We start from the raw sequence: 20444 nt of genomic DNA, 5'->3' as shown, positions 1-20444 counted from the left end.
TAGGCAGACCAATCAAGGTCATGCTGTTTTGTGAGAATTCTCCAACCATATGGGATCGACACAGGTTTAAAGGAGCACTCAAACCGAGTGTATTTACCCCCAAGGCCTAGACTCCAAAGAGTCCGTCATGGCCTCTCCCTCTCAATTCAGGTCTAACCCAGAAAACATTTTAACACATAAAGTCTATCTATGAACTATATAAAAAACACGACTCCTCACACTACTACAAAACACAGTTTCTACATCAGTGCAAAATGACATTCTACATCGGTGGTCAACCGATGTTGAATAGGATGTCGTTAAAAGTTAAAAGTTTCAACATCGGCCCCCAAATCACCGTTGTAGAAAGACAACGTTTTCTACATCGAGCCTAACGTACCAACTGTCTTTGAAAAGTCTTTATTGAAGACATTGCTAACGTTATCAACGACTTAGAAAATATGTTATCTACGTCGATGTTGACGTCATGCCCGTTGTTGAACATCGCAGTTTTTACAACGGTGCTATCCTGACCACCGATGTAGAAATTAGACCTTCTACATCGGTGTTATATTGTGTTTTTCCACATCGGTGCTCACTTAAGGACCGATGTAGAAATATCTTATTTCTAAGATATTTCTACATCGGTCCTTAAGTAAGCACTGATGTTAAATATTTAATAACATGCAATTAAAAATTGATTAATTAATAATCATTTTTTATATTTTCAATATTATCAATATTGCTAATAATCAATACATATTATTGTATAATATGAAAATCAGTATTTATAATTACAATATTATCAATATTGCTAATAATCAATAAATTTAATTATATAATATGAAAATTAATATTTATAATAACAATATTACAATATTATCTACATTATAACTAATAAAGAAATACTGCCTTTTTAGGCTCAATATATTCTTACCACCACATCATCAATTCCCCTGCACCTAAACAAAACATGAAAACCTTAAAACACCTAACCCGAAACAAACAACAAATTCAGAATGCATTTTGTTGAGATAAAAAAATTTAATTGAATGAAGTCAAACATAAAACAGAAATTAGGATCCTCATGCTTGTGAAATTTAAATGAATCAACTCAAATATAAAACAGAAATTTAATTGATTTTATGTTAGGAAGCATAAAATTAAGCTTACAAGAATACAATGAACATCCTCAAGAAATGGCGCAAGCAAGGAAACCAAGATCTGCATTTTGTCCTTTAGGGTTTCACAGTCTTTAGACTACCCTCCAAAAAGAGACGAGACACATTCATTCAGCAAGATTTATATAATTCAGTCTGATAAACATAGAAGACAATTTTTATTCTCTGAAATTTACACAACATAAAATAGAAAAAAAAATGCCAACTTTTATTCTCTTAAATGGTGATGACATATCTAGAGGACTACAAACCCATCAAGGCGGCATAGCATGTTGATCTCTTGGGCAAAACAATCACGCAGAGGAAGCACAATAGGAATTTCCCATCTAGCATCAAGATACTGTATATCTGCAGGTAATGAGTATCCTTGACCCTATTGAAACAATGACCATTCCCAAGATTCATAGCTAAGGTCATAAGGAATACTACACAGTATAAGCAACACAATTAGATTTCATCGAGAGACAAGAGCAATGTGGACACAAATCCTAAAATCCACATGACTTATGGAAGGAAGCTGGCCTAGTTAAGCAAAATAAATAAGGCATCTTCAACATATCAGATATAGAAGCAGAGTTCTAGATAAAAAAAAGGATATGAAATCACATTCAATAGTTAAAATAAAATTACATTAATCCCTAAGCCCAAGCCGCACCTAATCACTTTTTTTTTCCAAGAAGAAAAGGACATAAAGTGAGTACTGAGTAAAACATTTACATTTGTCTTTTAGGGGTTTTATTTTAACCCCCACAATTGTGATAAAGTCCATAGGCCTATTAATCTTTGTGCAGGACCCAACAATACCCACAGAACCTAGACAAACATACAACACAATAGGGACATTGTGAATAGCACTTGTACACTTGTAGCAGTGGCACGGTTATATAACTTTATAGCTCCTTAACATAAGCTGACTTAGTCAGCCACTCAACCATGTTGACAATTGATACCTTCTTTCATTATTCAAAGATTTCCTAATTGCAACTTATATTGACTTGAAAAAACTTATATTCAGTTGAAAAAACTGAGAAAATATGTCATAGACTACTAAGAGACTAGAATTACTAAGTGATACAAAATAATAAAAAAAATCAAGCTATAGGATAGGCATGGGGATCATAAAGTCAAACTAAGATACCAAAGGTCACCTTGTGGCAACAATAGATTGAGAAAGTGGTTCAGTCCTTATGGTCTTGGATTTAAGCTTGTTCAGTAATGCTTCCAATTGATATAAGTTCCTCTAAAAAAATGTTAACAAAATTAATTCAAAGCCAGAGATAAACCAGAAAGTGCATGAGATTTATTATTTTGGTTAATTGCAATTCAACAACTGACTTTAGTTCTTTAAAAATAGATAAAGCATGATATTCATTCTTTAAAAAATAAACCCAAGTACAACCTTCTTAAGTTTCCACATTCAACAAACGATTAAGGTTAAAGAAAGTGAAAATGCACATGATTCCATTTTAAGAAATCAAATTCATTCATCTCCCAAATGATGCATCATGAAGGCTCCCCAAGATCTATAATTCAAAACCAGAGGAAAAACTAACACAGTTACACAAACGTCTATCTATAAACCATTGATTGAAAATCCCCCAACTTCTTACCGAGAACATCTGCAGTTTGTGACAGGTAAGCATATATATTCTCACCTTTTTTCCTTTGTTCTAGCACATCTATGTGATCATTGTTGTACTAAAAAATGTATCCTAGATATACCCTCTATTCCTTCATTCATTATGACAACAATCAAATAAAATGAAAACCATATTATCAAGCATAAAACAAAACAAAAAAATAGGATAGCAATTTCATAATGTGCTTATAAAAAAAGGAAATGTCATAATGTAATGAAGGCCAATGACACTGCTATGTCCACCAGTAATTAATTGCCTTTTTGAAAAGTGCCTTACTCACATTCATCTTCCCAGCTTTGCCCGTTGGAGTGAATAGTGACCTACACCACCTAATGCAGCATTGATCAAAATGTTTTTTCTTAGCAACAGCAAACTCAGCCAATCCTCCACCACTCTATCATATTAAAATTTCATAAGTCATTAAGTAGTTTTATTTCAAAAGAGAAGAGAAAAACATGTATTTTTTATATAAAAAACTAGGTGAAGATTTTAAGAAAATTATCTCTCTTCTTTGTCTACTCACTCTCTTTTTTCTCTTTTGGGTCATATCTTTTGAGATAAAAAAATTAATTAAAAAAAGTATAAGGAATATAATCTTTCTAACACATATTTTTCTATTCGATAAAATTTATTAAAAATAAAAAATAATTAGAGCTTATAAAAGCCAAATGATACTATTGCCACACCAACTATACTCCAATGAACCTTTTATGTACAAAATTGAATATATTGCATATGTCTAAATGTTTCGAGCTTATAAAAGCTTTAAATTTTATTATCTAAGGTTTTAAAAACAATGACAACATTGTTTTTAATAGTTAAGAACTTGCGTTGAACTCTACTAAAATATATTGTACTATTCTTAAATTTTATGTAATGATAAGAAACTTGGATAAATTTGTTCAAAGGTATTTTTAGGAGAAATAAATAAATAAATTAAAATAATTTTTTATTAATTAAAATTAATTTATACATAAGTTATCAATCATCTTTTACAACTTATACAAATTAGTCTATGCATAACTAATTTTAACTTATTGAAAAAATTATTTATTTTGAAAAAAATTATCCAAATATGTCCCTATTAAAAGAAATGAAGATCTCAAATTCAACTATTACACCAAAGATGCTCTAATATATTTTAAATGCAGAAATTGAATTTTATATATATATCTATATATATATATATATATATATATATATATACCTTCCGACATGAAGAGTGTCACCAAGGAATATGACACCCACAGCAACAGAAAAAACAATTTGGAGTGGTGAGAATGCACAGGCCCCTTTAAGTGCAGTGCCCACGTGGAAAGTATAGCCCATGACTTTCTGAATTATTCCCTAAGAAGAACAAAAAGAAGGAAAAATATGTGCCTTGTCTTCAATAAAATATATTAGCTTGCAAAGTGTAGTACTATTTTTTTTTGTCAACGTGCAACAGCAGTTAACTTAGAAAGGTATCTTACAGTGCAAACAATGGAGATTAATGAAATATTCAGTCCTACTTTCCAAGCATGTGCCAGCAGTGACCCAATCTGCATCCCCAGATTTAAGAAAGCTAAATGGTTGTTGAAGTGGTAAGGAAAGATCATGGGAATGAGCTTTGATGATTGAAGGGCTTTTGTACAAAGTCAATACAAATGCTCCTACTATTGATATTATGCTTCCAATTACCTTAGCTTGACTACTTCTGCTTTTGGCAGCTATCTTTTCCATCCTTAAATGGGTGTTAAAGAGGATAAGAGAGAAAAATAAGTGGACAATAATAGACTGAGATATTCACCACTATCAAATATCAATAGTGTACTTTGTTTTAATTCATCAATGCAAACAAAAAAAAAGTAAGTATATATGTAATGTATGTTTTTTCTTTTTTAGCTGTAAAGAATCAAACACTATTAGAAAATACACTTTCAACATCGGTTATTTAGAATATTTTACATCGGTTCTAAAACCGATGTTGAAGGTGCCAATGTTGAATGTATCAATAACCGATGTTAACATGTATATGACAACATCGATTCTCTAAATACCCGATGTTAAACACAATGAACAACAGCAAAAAAACTGTACGCATGATGAACGTTGACATCGGTTTTCCAGTAAAACCGATGTTAATATGTTATATTAACATCGGTTTTTTTGTAAAACCGATGTTAATGTAATACATTAACATCGGTTTCCTACGGAAACCGATGTTAATGTATTACATTAACATCGGTTTTGCTAGAAAACCGATGTCAACATTGATTTTGCATACACTTATTTGGTGTAGTTCTTTGTGTATAGCATCGGTTATGTGTACATAACCGATGTTAATATTCAAATGTTCACATCGGTTATTTATAACTAACCGATGCTAATGTACAAGAGTTGACATCGGTTATCTACAGATAACTGATGTTAAAATACAAACGCTGACATTGGTTATACACAAATAACTGATGTTAATATACATACGTTAACATCGGTTTTCTATTACAACCGATGTTAAGGTTCATATCGACATCAGTTTTTGTAAATAACTGATGTTGTTTATGATATTAACATCGGTTTTCGTTAATAACCGATGTTGTTTTCAAGTATTTTTTATATATATACTTTCTGTTTTTACAGTAAACCCAAAATTGTATCAGTCAAATGCAATTTCAGGCCCAATTCACAGGAAATAAACATTTTATTCTGTTTTCAAGCAGTTTTAATGATAATAAACATCAAATAATTGATTTATCATAAAGAACAATCATCAAATGAATTCAATGTTCATGTTACATAGAAAATGTAAAAAATGTTAAACCAAAGTAAACTAAAGCTAAAGATAATGTCCCTAAATCCTAGGCCTGATCTCTAACTCTGAGATAAAACTGTGCCCACTAGATCCGCAATGCTTTTAATCTCTCTGGCTCCAATGGTCTAGGATCGTTAAAATACTACATGATGAAATAAATCATAATAAGTTAATAATGTAATACAAATTATAAATATATCGATTTTGTTTGAAATAAACTTACCGCTTCCCAATTATTCCTAAAAGTTCCTAAAATGATGGTGGACATCCAGTACATCACATAGTAGCCGCACTCAGTACTTCCTTTTTGTCTATTACACTAAATACATAATGAAATTTGGATATTAATTAAACAACTAGTGTACAGACACATAAAGAAATATATATAAGTGGAAGTTTTATGTAAATGACGTACCTTGATGACAATCCACCTAGCAAAAGCCTTTGATTTAGGCTGTGGAGCATCATCAAGACCCTTGATAGCACTGTTCCATATGAGTAACAATTAAAAGCTGGTGTTGTACGTTGAGGTATTACAATGCAAATGTATTGAAAAGAACACTAACCTATTAATAATCCCCTTAAGGTAGTTGTCTGGCCTGTTATGCAATGAACAAAACCAGAAAACTAGGTGTTCCTTGGGCAGGATGACCACCATCTGCCAGTGTTAGCTACAGTGGAACCTAAAATGGGTTAGTACATTAGTAAACATTAATTAAATTTAGTTATTTTGTTACTTACCCATTTAGGTAGGCTCCAAGATAGACATCGTGTTGTGAACTCTACATCCAACTCTTTATGTAACTTTTAGACTCAAGCTGCAATTGCCCAGACCTCTGAATGGACTGCAGCTCGAGGAATCCATAGATATCAGAATTCCCCACTCGCATACATGTTTCAGTGACATGCCTGTTTATGTTAAGTCAAAGTTAAATATTTATGAATTGAAAGCCATAACTTACGTAATTAAAAGCCTTTATATAAAGACTTACAAAATCCACAACTGTAACACTGATATGCTGAGACATTGACCACCGTGTGCGATTTCGGAGAGGTCTTCGTGCTTTATGTAGAGGGGGAAATCTGGATTAAAGACCCCGAACACGGTGGCATCCCATCTAACCTGATAAGGCCTCAAGAAAAGCTCTGGGATGGTCAATGTCATCAGATAAAGTGGATCATCGACCTCCGGATCGGGCTTCGGAGGTGGTTTTGCCGGAGACACGGCTACCTGTTCATGAAACAAAGTTAAATAGCCTAATTTGAGGCACACTTAATGAATTAATTTAAAAAGAAGAAACATATAGTAAGGACAATAAGTACATGTTGTGATAAAGACTTGACTAGATGTGTTGGCCAAGCATGGAAGGTGTGAAGTGTCTGCCCCACTAAGGAAACCTCATCAGTAGGTACAGGAACTGGAGCATCTGCATCTGTAACCTCCTCCACACTCACCTTTACTTGGCCAGGCAACAAAGGAGTGTTATGAACAACAGTGGATCCCTCATAAACTCTCCCCATGGCAACTGTAACATCCTGGAAATTTCTACCCGGAATTTTTGGAAACGATGTATTTTGAATGATTATATATAAGTATTATTCAGTGTATATGCCTATATGTTCTTGGTAGAAGTAGGAATAGCGGGGGGCAAGATATGCGGGTTAAGCTAATTAAGGGAGAGAAATCCGTAACTGGGAGGTTATGGGTTAATTCATAATTAATTAGTTAAAAATCATCGTTTTGCGTGCGACTTAGAATTTAACGAAACCAACCTCTGAACCACGCTCGGGGTTTTATTCTGAGCGTTTTGATATACATATTGCTTGCTTTCGAAAACTGGCCCCGACGGACGCAGAGAAACGCGAGAAACTGGAATCAGAGAAATGGCACGCAAACCGAGGCAGGATTTTTAGCGTTTCAAAGGTCAGATTTTTCTCACTTTTGTGACTGAGTATGGGTCACAGTCAAAAAGAGAAAGTGGGCCCTTTTTGCTCCAATCAAATAGGGACATGTGGCAGAGCTTGAATAAAATAATAGAAAAGAGAAAACCCTTTTATTAAAACCCAAAAAAAAAGCAACTCTCTCTCTCTCTTCACTCAGCCCAATTTCAGAACAGCTCTCTCTCTCCCTCTTCCTCACGTTGCTTTTTCCTTCTCCTCCATTCTCCATTGAAGCTCCAAGCAAAGCTTCAACCTTTGGCCATCATTTCTGCTCCAAATCGCGAAAGGAGAGCATTTTCGGAGTCGTGAAGTGCGTGGCTACGAGTGGGACTTCGAAAATTCAGGTTTGGGTGGACTTCTTTCTGTCTTAAATTTCGTGGGTATGGGGTTTTGGGAGATATGATGGGTGGTTTTGTTAGTTTTCTGCTGTGTGATGATTATTTGTGAAGGCATTTGTTGAAAGCTTGTTGAAATTGCCATGTTTGGATGAGTTAAACATACCCATTCTGTTTTAGGGTTTTGTGATGATGTTTGTGATGTTGTATGCTGAAAAACTGCTCATGGAAAACTGTTAGAGATGAAATGTAGAGTTAACCTAGGGTTGGAAAGTGAGAATGTGATGTTATGAGTGGAAAAAGAGTGAGGCTTTGAGAGTTGGAAGGTTAAGTCTGAATTCTGTGGTAAATGGAGGTTAAAGTGAGTTAATCCTAGTTTGAAATGTCATTTAGGACTTATGAGAAAGCTTGGACTGTGCTAGAGAGAAAAATAAATGACCAAAGTGAACAAAGAGCCATTTCTAGGGCAAATTTGGGTGTTGAAGAGTCAAATTTTGATTCGGTGAGATTTTAGGTGTAAATCCAGTTTGAACAAGTCTAAATGGATGTTATGGACTGGTGTGAGGTGAGAGTTTGCTTCAAATTTACCTCATTCTAAATTTCACCTTTCAAACCTAGAAAAGCCATTGAATGGAGGGGTGTTGGACACCTAGATTCTGTGTTGCTGTGCTTTAAAGCTTGAATTTGGTTTAGGCATGATTGATACATGATTTGGGACTTGTAGGAATTGATTTGGGCAAGATTGGATGAGAGGAAGTGTAATTTTCGAAATCTGCACTTATGCAGAATTTTTGCTGTGAAATTGTGCAGCAGAATTTTGCACAAGTGCAGAGAAAATGCTTGTGTGTGGTTGGCTGTGGAAAGTCTAGTGCAGAATGAGTTCTGGATGTTTGCTAGTAGATCCCAACGGTCAAAATGTAAGCTTATGCACTATAGACTTCCAGTAAAATTTTGGAGTCGATCCAACGGTTAACGAATTGGATCGAAGGAATTGTTACTGTGGTCTTTACGTGAGAAAAGCTGTGATTTTGGTTGATGTGTTGAGCAGAGTTTTCTGCCTCTGCTCTGTTTTGCTTGGCTGTGATAGCTTGTGTTGTTTGAATGTTGTTTTGCTTGGATGTTGTGGAAGCTTGGGAGGATTGATGGGGACCCGGTGTTGAGAGAAACGAGGATATGGGCTACGTGGGAGTACGTGAGCTCAGTTGGAGGTGGGCAACAGGGGATGGTGGGTTTATGCGCGCATTGTGGATGTGGAAAACTTGTTGTGCACCATCGCCCGACCGCCACCTAGTACCACATGTGATGGGTACCCCATAATCCTACAAGCTTGAGATGAGGAAGGGTTGAAGGGTGAAACTTCCTGCTTTTATTGTTGACCACAGAGTGGTACCTGGAGATATGTCGCGGGGGTCAGGAGACCTTGGGGACGTCAGGTGGGGTGCTATTGCCCAAAACCAAGCTTGACCAATCCCGACCCAACCCGGGCATAGTCGGTCAGTGAGAACCTGTGATGTACCTAAGCAGGCGAGCTCCTGGCAGTCAACATATAAAAGGAAAACAAAGACCACAAAGCAAGGAGGCTTGTGGTGGCTGGCCAGCTGTGAATTTTGTGTAATATGTGGATTGTGGCCTCTGGTAATCGATTACCAAGGGTGGGTAATCGATTACAAGGCTTAAAATTGAGGACAGGAGGCTAAGATGGTCTCTGGTAATCGATTACCAAGGGGTGTAATCGATTACCAGGCTTGAAAACGAAGTCAGGAAACTTAGGGAGCCTCTGGTAATCGATTACCAGCCTGTGTAATCGATTACACAGAGGAATGGGTCACTGGTAATCGATTACCAGGCATGTGTAATCGATTACACAGTGTATTATTGCATATTTCATGTCCTGAGGCTGTGTAATTCAAGTTTAGCCTCTGGTAATCGATTACCAAGGTTGTGTAATCGATTACCAGAGATGGAAAGCCTTAAAATACCCTTTTTATTGCATGTAGTGTTTATGAGACGCACCGTGTGCAGCACAGTTAGATTCTTGTGAAAGAGTCTACCCCTTTCTCTTCTTTCTTGTAGATCGTGATGGCGGCGCAGCTAATCCGTGATCGAGTAGAGATGGAGTGCCTAGGGGGAGCTTGGGAGACCCTCGAAGGCAACACGAGGTGCCGATTTCGGGGCACCATTCGATTCACGGCTACTTCTTTGGTGCATCCAGATGAACCTGCACGGACGCTTCAGCGCACTGTGGAGTGGATACTACCCACGCCTACACCATATCGTCTAGTGGAGCCCGTTCAAGTGATCGAGGTAACGTCATCCGAGGAAGACCCTGAGGAGGACCTGGAGGAGCTACCTCCTGAGCCTGCTGTGGATGCCCTTGACTTTCTAGAGGGTGATGAGGATCCACTTCTCGAGGTGGATTCTCCCGAGGAAGTCATGTCGGCATCTGAGGCAGACTCTACGGAGGATAGCGGCCCGAGGGAGATGGCGATCAGCGGGGGCTCTTCATCCTAGTGGACAACTTTTTGGATTGTTTTGTATATTTTGAGGGTGGGTGTATCTAGGACTAACTGTTAGGTTTACTCTTTTGTTTTTGTATGGGTAGACCTGATGTATAGGCATTTGATGATTGTATACATGTGGCTGAAGCCACCACTATGGACACCTTTGCTCTGGATGACACTATATATTTTGTAAAACTCCCATATTTTTGACAGCTTTAAATGATGAATGCATTTATGATCGATCTTGTTCTTTGAAAAGAAAGCGTTAGTAACTTTATTTGTAAAAGAGTTTATCGACCGTATTTTATTCTTTTATTTTCACGTGACGACCTAAAGTAATGGCTGGTACGTTCTTTCTTTTGAAAAAGCAAAATAGTTTAGAGATTATGAGCAGTGAGAAAGAAATGACTCCGAACAGAGTTGTGAACTGGCCATTCAGGACTCTGTAGTGAGGATTTTCCTTCGAAAACTTGTTTTAGTGAAAAGAGAAAGAAATGAAAAAGAAAAAGAAGAAAAAAAAAATACCATGGTTTTTGTTAATTAAATCATTACTATTAAACCAGTCATTATTTTGGGGACGCCACAGCAACCAGGCGGGCAGGATCTGCTTCTATGTACAAGCCGCACCTGTTAGAGTCACCCGTCTCAGGATCATTTCCTGAGGGATCAACACAACTCCCCTTTGTGCTCACTCGAGGACCGGAGGGACCAACCAGAGGCTCAGGAGGCACTGCAAGTCCCTGAGATTGCATCTGCAACTGAAGTTGGCTGAAGGATGCCATGACTTGCCTCGTCACTTTCTCTGTGATGGACTCCTCTAGCTGGTCCCTGATCTGCTGTAATTCGTCCAGCAACCAGATCATCTATGGAGCAGAATCCTCACTTCAAAGTACAGGGGTTGGAGAGGCTTGGAAGAGGGTCCTCCTAAGCAGAATTTCTCCTCTTGGTGGTCTGATTTAAGATCAATTATTCAACACAGTAGTATGTTGCTGTCAATAAGCAATTTCTCTGGAAACTGGGCAGTGGTGATCAAATTTTATTTTGGGAAGACTCATGGGTGGGAGATGGAACTATTCTTAGAGAAAAATACCCAGAATTATATCAAATATCATCTCAAAAACTACAAACAGTGGCAAGCATGGGGATTTTTGGAGAAACTGGCTGGGAGTGGAAATTCTCCTGGAGAAGAAATCTTTTTGATAATGAATTGGGGGGAGCTTTAGCTTTTATTGACCAGACTGCAGCAATAAGTACTAATGCAGCCTTGATGGATTCTTGGGTGTGGGGAGCTGAACCAACGGGGATCTTCTCTACAAATTCTGCTTATAATTGTATCAGATCTTATCAACTATTCTATCAGCCAAATAGTGGCTTAAGACAGCTATGGGAAATCAAAATCCCCCTTACAGCTTTATCCTTTGCTTGGAGATTACTCTGGGATAGGATTCCTTCTAAGGAAAACCTAATCAGGAGGCAGATTCTCCTTCAAAATGACCTTTTCCCCTTTTGCCAAAGCCAAGTCGAATCTGCTTCCCATCTATTTCTCACTTGTCATAAAGTTATGCCTTTGTGGTGGGAATTCAACTCATGGGTGAAGGAAGATAGAGTTCTGCACAGTAAGCCTATGGACAACTTTCTTCAGCACTGCTCATTGGCTGGATCGAGGAATTCTAACAGAAGGAGGAAGATATGGTGGATAGCAGCTATAAGATCCATATGGAATCTTAGAAATGACATGATTTTTAATAATCAACCTTTTGACATCTCTAAATTGGTTGACAAAGCAATCTTTCTCCCTTGGTCTTGGTTGAGGGGATGGGAAAAGGATTTCACTGTTCCTTTTCACCAATGGTCCTCAAATATGTCTTTGTCTTTTATCTAGTGTGTGATTTGTAGGGCTGGGCAATGTTGTTCTTTGGTGGCTTGTTGGTTACATTCTTGTGTTTTAGGGGATGTTATCCCTTGTACCTTACTGTAGTACCTCTGGTACTATGTTTATCATATATATAATATTATCTTTGGCCGTTAGAAAAAATGATATTTTTCGGAGAAGCATCTATGGCAAATGTCAAAACTGTGAAGGTTATTCTCAGGAGTTTTGAGCTGGTTTCTGGATTGAGAATTAATTTTGCTAAGAGCAAATTTGGAGTTGTTAGTCAATCTGAGTGGTGTCTTCATGCTGCAAACTATCTTAACTGTGCTTTGCTTCAATTTCCTTTCTGTTATTTAGGAATTCCGATTGCTGTCAATCCCAAAAGAAGGGTGGTGTGGGATCCTGTAATTAGGAAATTTGAAGATAGGCTTAATAGGTGGAATAAGAGAAACATATCCATGGCTGGCAGACTCACTCTTATTAAGGCTGTCTTAACAGCACTACCTTTGTTTTACTTATCTTTTTTCAAGGCCCCTAAAACAGTCATTAATAAGTTATCTTCCATTCAAATACAATTTTTGTGGGGAGGTAAACTAGAAGAGAAGAAGATTGCATGGGTATCTTGGACACAATGTTGTGCTTATAGAGATGTACGAGGCTTGGGGGTCAAAGATTTGAGAATTTTAAATAATTCTCTACTAATCAAGTGGAAATGATTCATGTTTCACCAACCACACCAGCTGTGGAATACGATTTTGATCTCTAAATATAAGGGGTGGAGACGATTGGATCAGGGGCCTCACAAACAGCATTTCTCAACCTGGTGGGCTGACCTAAAGGCACTTAATCAAGACAATAGTATGACTGCTGTCTCTAAACAATTCTGTTGGAAGATGGGCAGGGGTGAGAAATGCTCCTACTAAACTCCATCAACATGCTAACACTCGCGGCTTCAACCATGGTTGGTGTTGCAGGTAGTTATGATGGTGCACCAGTTTTGGCTCTTAAACTATCATCAGCACTTTTTTTTTCTGCAGCCACGGGGATGCTACTTGCTACCAACAAAATCCAACCCTCACAACTTATTGAGGAACAATGAAACGCTGCAAGACTATTTAAGCAGCTTCAGACACAGATCCAAACAGAAATCGCCATTGGAAATCCAAGTGAAGGAGATGTGAGGGATGCAATAGAGAAGGTTTTGGCTCTAGACAAGGCTTATCCACTCCCCTTGTTGGGTGGTGCAATGCTCGAAAAGTTTCCAGCAAAGTTTGAAGCAGCTAGATGGTGGCCAAAAAGTAGATTATCGAGCAATGACAAAGACAAGATAATGGATATTAAGAACAACAATAATAATGGATGGAATGTGGAGTTGGAAGAGGAAATGAGGGAGGTTATTAAAGTGTTCAAGAGAAAAGACATGGAAGACTATGAGAGGTTAGGGAATATTGCACTGAAGATAAACAAGGGTTTTGTTGTTTCAGCACCTTTGCTCACAGGAATTGCTGCACTAGGGTCTGTGTTTTCAGGAGATGGATTAGTTCTTGCCCTTGCTGGGGCATTGGCCACGGTGGTTAATGCTTTTGAGCATGGAGGGCAAGTTGGCATGGTGTTTGAAATGTACAGAACCTGTGGTGGATTTTTTCAGCTGTTGGAGGAGACAATTGAAGCCGCAATTGAAGAGAAAGACTTAGACAAAAGAGAAAATGGAGAGCTAATTGAAATGAAGATGGCTTTGCAATTGGGAAGAAGTGTGTCACAGCTGAGAGAACTTGCCACAAAATCTGCTTCATGTCGTATTGAAGGGAGGGAGATACATGAATTCGCCAGCAAACTCTTCTAAGATCAATATTTGTTTTTGTTGTTTAATTCCTTACATACCATTCTTTTAATTTTTACTCTATGCTAGAAATCTACCAAAACATGCACACAAAATTTTGTTGAAAACAAAAATCCAGGCCTCCAAACAACAAAAACTGGATACAAACTTAAACCAACAAAAACTGGATACAAAAAGAACAGTGTACTTACCTAGGATCAGCTCCAGACAAGGATAGATAAACCCACCCAGTTGCCTTCACGAGTTCCACGGTCTTAATCTCCTAAAAATGTTCCCAAAGTCAACACAAAATAATTAAGCATAATCATCCCAATCAAACCCAAACCAATAAAATAAAAATTTACCTTCAAGTTGTGAAAACCATCATCGTCACGGATGGAAACTTTGCTCGGTGTGTAACTCTCGTCAAGCTTGAAAACCAAAAAAGCACAATCAACTGCCACAACAAAATGAAACCCCACATTACCATTCTTATTGATACTTTTATATGGTTAGCCAAGTGGACAAAATGACCCAATAATTTGATAAGAACCTTCGAACAATGTCACCGCACTGATTAAGAACTTACTAAGAAGAGCAACAAACTAAGGTAGAGCTCATACCTTGTTAACTGGAAGCGTAGAAAGCTTTGAGCTTTGAGCACCCTCGACTATTCCAAGAGCAGTGTAGGGTTTTTTCGACCCACACAGTTCCAACAGCAGTGTAGGGTTTTCTTCGACTTTTCTTCGATAGGAGGTTCTGTGGGTTCTAGCCAGCGGTTTTTGATAGTATCGAAATGAATGTGGGGCAATGTGGGTGTCGACCGAGCGGTTTCTGGCAGATTTCAGGTGGGAGGAGAAAGAGAATCGAGAGTGTAGAAGGGTTTTCGAAAGCGCGGGTTGTGAAATTTCAAGACGTTTTAACTTATTAACATAACAACATCAACATCGGTTTTTTAAGGATAACCGATGTTAGGATGAATCTGTTAACATCGGTTTTCTAAAAACCGATGTTAACTTCAACAAGGTAACATCGGTTTCTCAAAAAATCGATGTTCAGTTCAACTCCTTAACATCGGTTTTGTCAAAACCGATGTTAACACTATGAAGTTAACATCGGTTTTTACAAAACCGATGTTAACATATTCATCTTAACCTCATGTTAACATCGGTTATTTAAATAACTGATGTTAACATTAAGTAGTTAACATCGTTTTTTATAAAACTGATGTTAAGTAACTCCATTTATTTACAAAAATGTCACCGCACTTTCGTTAACATCGGTTTTTGCAATAACCGATGTTAATTGACCGATGTAGAAAGGCTTTTTTTTAGTAGTGAAACAATCGAACATTCTACTAGGAGATAATTTAAAACACTCACACATCCTCTTAGCTTCAACCAATTTAGCTAGAAATTTTTGTTAATGTAATATATGGTTTAATTAAAATAATTGTTAGATATCTTGCCATAATATAAATACTCATGCAGGAAAAAACTAAAACAAGAAATAGTTAAGATTTGTTTAATATAATTAACCAATTAAGGGGAGTGAACCTGAAAATGATGGCAAGAATGAAGGTGAAAGCAGGTTCCAGATTGGCGATTGATGAAGCAAGTGTTGTAGAACTGTAGCTAACTCCAACATAATACATTATCTGACATGAGGTTCTGCAGGAAACTCATGGCCATCAAAATGCAAAACAAGAAACACAGTTTCAGAAGTGCTACTGAATACTGATCAACAATCAATTTCTCATCCAAAATCCATCAAGTTTCAAAAATTATTTCTAAAACCAGTATTTTAAAAACCAAAAAACAGAAATAGTTGAGAGATGTTTTCTCATCTTTTTCCTTAATTCCACTCTCTCCTCTATGCCTTGCACTACCTCCACCACCACCAGAGAAATCCTTGTTTAGTTACATTTTGAAAACTAATAACACTTTCTGAAATTAAAAATCAAACACGTTGTAAAACTGATAAGATTCCTTGGACCACAATTAATTAAAAGCAACACTCATGACTAGAAATCTTGTACAAGAAGGTCTTGAGTGAGAAGTGTGGTTTAAAGTAAAATGCCATTACCCAATCATCCCAATGAGAATGATTTTGGATGCTATGGAGAAACTAAGTGGAGGAACCACTCTTGATCTGCAAAGGGACATGGAAAGAAATCATTCAAGCTAGGGTAAAAGCTCAGTCATATTATTTATATGTTAATTTGTTTGTGATTAATTTGCAATAAATTAAAATGGCCAATACCTTCTACTAAAAAAATTGATAGGAAAGAGTAGAGTGGTAGCAACAGCAGAAGTATAAGCAACAAAGACATGGCTGTTCCTCCTTTGCAGCGTGGCTTCTTTGAACAATGTGAGTAATTGGTTACCAAAATTAATCAGCCAGTCCTCCACCACTCTATCATATTAAAATTTCATAAGTCATTAAGTAGTTTTATTTCTAAAGAGAAGAGAAAAACATGTATTTTTTATATAAAAAACTAGGTGAAGAGAAAATTATCTCTAATACAACATTTTGTGCAATATCTCCGTGGTCATAATCAAAACCTGAGCATCCTTGTTCACTGCAGAATCGCCCGTGAGAAGGCCAACATTACTGTCGCCAAAAGTCTCGCTGAAAATCCACAACAAAAACCAGCAAAAAAATTAACTTCCAAATAACATTATAATAGCAACTCTCCCTCACACTCACTGACTCAAACTCAAACACACACAAAACAAAAATCACAAAAAGCTAAAACAAAGGCAATTCAGATTCTAATAATTGCACACCGGAACTCGCCAAATTTCTGATTGGACAGCGCCTTGAACGATGTCGTGTAGAATATTCTTCGTCCCCTAGTCACCGTGGCCACCGCCGCAGCCTCTGCAATCAGCGTCTTCCCACTACTCGTCGAAGCGGAAACCACCATCGAGAAGCCTCTCAGAAAAGCCAGTATCGCCTGCTGCTGAAACTCAACAAAAACAAATCAAAACCTCAACACACAAGTTTTGAATTTCTCAAAAACTAAGAGAAACAAAAACAAACGGTGAATGAACCTGAAACATGTTGTTGCGGAAGTCGTAGACGGAGGTGAGCTCGTCGACGTCGATGAGATCGGCGCCGAACTCCCTGACTTCGTTGCATAGCTTGTCGACTCTCTGCCAATTGAATCCATCGTGCCGAGCGAACACGTCGGCCTCGTCGGAAGCCTCACCCAAAACATCGTCGTATTCGTCGGCAGAAACGTTGTCTTGGTCTTGGTCTTGGTCTTCTTCATTGTCTTCTTCATCCTCCTCGGCATCGGAGAAGGCGCGGAAGGTTGAGGTTGGGGACTTGAAGGAGAAGGAGGCGTGGAATTTGAGGGGAAAAGGAAGGGATCAAGGGCGAAGGAGAGAGAATGAGAGAGTGGTGCATGAAACCAATTTTGATTTGATTTTGGAACACTCTATGAGATTGAATGCGAAGAGAGAAGCGAGAATAAGGAAAGAAATGAAGGGTCACAAAAATAAAAAGTCTCTGCAGCTTCCAACGATAAGATAAAAGAGAGAAAAAAAATGATAAAAATATAACCATTCAAAGACGGTGGGGTAAAACCGTCTTTGTAGGAGAAGCACTAAGACGGTCTTTTTAATGACCGTCCTTAAATTTACACTTTATTTACAAGAATGCCATCCCATTATTTTCAAAGACAGTGGTATACTAACCGATGTTGTTAGCGAGTCGTAATAAACAGGTTTTATAGTAGTGTCAATTGTTCTCAAAATAATTTTAACTTGTCACGCCTCAAAGTGATTAAACTCGTTTGGTTACCACAATGGATCTCATCAAAATACTCGTCGCACATTAACTCATCGCTCTCAAAGTGTCTTACAATTGTGTAATTGTACAGTTTATAGCTCATAACATCTCAATATACGTGTGACCTCACAATTTAACATATACTCAACTTGTCACTTACACAATTCATCATACTTTCATAATCCTAAGACATCATGTTATCATGCCTCATGCATCATATACATGTCACACAATAACAATACTAATATATTATGTTCATATGATTAAACCCCTCAAACAATTTCACATAATCATATAAAACTCAAAATCATAGGTCAAGAGCACAAAACACAAAGAGCACTTAATGTTATCAACCAATTAGTATTAGAACATTAATTGGCCCATCAAACATAACAATCTCATAATTATAATCGTAAAGTCAAAATTACAATATAATAAACATCCCAAAATAAACCCCAATTTGATTCTCTAAGGATCCTTATACATGTTCATTCTAAACCCAATTGTGATAAACTCATCCCTTACCTCTCAGTGGGCTCACATGTGTAGTTTGACAACAAAAGCAGTGTCTCTAGCGGTTCCCTAAGATTCCTCAAGTTTTTTCTCTGGTGGCTCTGCAAGGGTTTCCAAGCATTAAAGAAAAGGATAAAGGATTGAAGCCTCAATTTCACTGTCTCTGTGTGTGGGGCATTTCTCTCTCTATAGATGAGTTCCCAAGGTGGTGTACGGATTTCAAGATGATCCAACAGTTAACGAGTCTAAGATCGTAGTTTTATAGGGACAAGTTTGGGTGTAAGTGAAAAAAAAAAGGATTTTGGGAGACGAAGAAGGGAGAACGAATTTGATAGGAAGAGAGAGTGTGAAAACATATCGTAAATGCAAAAACTGATCTAATATCTCTTTATTTATAGCTAGGGTACTCTGAGTCTATTATTTACTCTATTTTTCTTTATTTTATTATTTTATAAAAAGAAACTCTATTTTACTCTTTCATTAAATAAATAACCAATTAAAACATCCATTTATTTTCTAAAACATCATTTTACTCTATTTATTTTCTAATACTATGAAATCCTTATTTTAATTAACAAAAATCCTTTTTATCTCTTTTATTTAATTTCTAAAAGCTCTATTAATTTTTAAATAAAACTCTTTTTATTTATTTTATGAAAAACAGGGTTTTACAACTCCACCCCCCTTAAAGGAAGTTTTTTCCCCGAAACGTCGCCGAAAGAACGAGAAGAAAGAGATTACACATCTAGTTCCTGATACCAGGCTATGTACCTACTTGAAGCGCTCTTCGATTATCCGACTCCTTTGCACTTAGCTATTAAGCCCGAAGATTCTCGCTTCCTCAAAGATAGTATTTGGTAAGTCAAGTTCTAAAACGAGGGTGACATCTCAACGATAATAGAATGTGAAGGACATACTATTTAGAGTTGGGTAATATCATAGAAGACATTGATGAGGATCTGAATGAACTAATATAAGGTAACACGACAGGCCACATGACCGACTTTCTGTTCGAACATGAAACGATTCAAGAAAAGAAATATAAGCTTTTGAGATTCTAACGTTTTTTCCAATCCTAGTCCACAAGTGACTTTCAAGAACACATGATTCACCTATCCTCAGATCTATGTTTCTCCCTTCAACCTGACCTTCCTCACTTCGGTATACTCAGCTCATAGCCCCCACTTAGGTGCAAGGGATTCTAATGGTTTCATTCTATGATTCACATCTGATACATAACCACAGGTTCTAGCTGGCTAAGCAAAATAGATAAACTCCTCATTTCCCTGAACTCACTAACACTTAAAGGTAATTTCAACACACATATACTTGCACCATTACGGTAACTTCACACTTCATGTTAAGGGTTCAATTGATATTCATGATATCTAACTCCCTAACTAAGAAATTGATTGCATTAAGGATTTTCCTACTCAATTATCAACTACTAAGCTAGCTCTAACAGATGAAGTTAGACTTACAACAAGATTCTTAAGAATTCTACTCATCTCTTCTACCTCAGATTCCAACTTCTAAGGTTCTCACATTATCTCAAAACTAACGGTAATGCCTCCAAAAATGTGAAGGCGCACACCATGGCTACCAACTTTAGATCATGCGTAGGATAAATCCTTCAATGAGTCTTTAGTCATGGAAGAACATAGGTCGCTACTTGGCCTCTTACAAGCACTCCACTAAACTTAAAACTTACTTCGAATATTTTACTACTCTAACAAGGACCTACTTGGCTACGGTAGCACTTTACTGGTTATGGTGATTGAATTCTCTATAAAACTCAAATTTACTCCCTGTAAGGACCTCACAAAAGCTTCAACTCACTCGAGTCATCTTTAGCAAGGGTTAAGGTTAACTCAAGGAACTCTCAAAATAACTTCCCGATTCAACTACTACTTAGGAGCGTCTAATCTTAATCTTAGGTTTCCTCTAATCATAGAACGATTTATACTTAAAAAGGATTTATAGCTACCTCTCATCTAGACGTAGCATACTCTAAAGGCTATCATCATCTAACTAAAATGCGTACTAAGATGCCTAGCACTAAAGGTGATC

General features: G+C 37.1%; 1 protein-coding gene and 1 pseudogene across 1 annotated transcript; both read left to right on the top strand.

Annotated features, from left to right (window-relative positions):
* Window positions 1-11509: 11509 nt before the first annotated feature.
* LOC114383902 lies at window positions 11510-12253 on the top strand. Its single transcript, XM_028343610.1, has one exon. The coding sequence runs from the start codon at window positions 11510-11512 to the stop codon at window positions 12251-12253; it is 744 nt and encodes a 247-aa protein (XP_028199411.1).
* A 901-nt stretch (window positions 12254-13154) lies between these two features.
* On the top strand, window positions 13155-14087 carry LOC114383901 (annotated as a pseudogene).
* The last annotated feature ends 6357 nt before the right edge of the window (window positions 14088-20444 follow it).

Source organism: Glycine soja, chromosome 14 (assembly GCF_004193775.1).
Source record: "Glycine soja cultivar W05 chromosome 14, ASM419377v2, whole genome shotgun sequence".
Lineage (NCBI taxonomy): Eukaryota > Viridiplantae > Streptophyta > Magnoliopsida > Fabales > Fabaceae > Glycine > Glycine soja.
The sequence above is the reverse complement of the archived record's forward strand: the minus strand, read 5'-3'. Positions and strand labels throughout refer to the sequence as shown.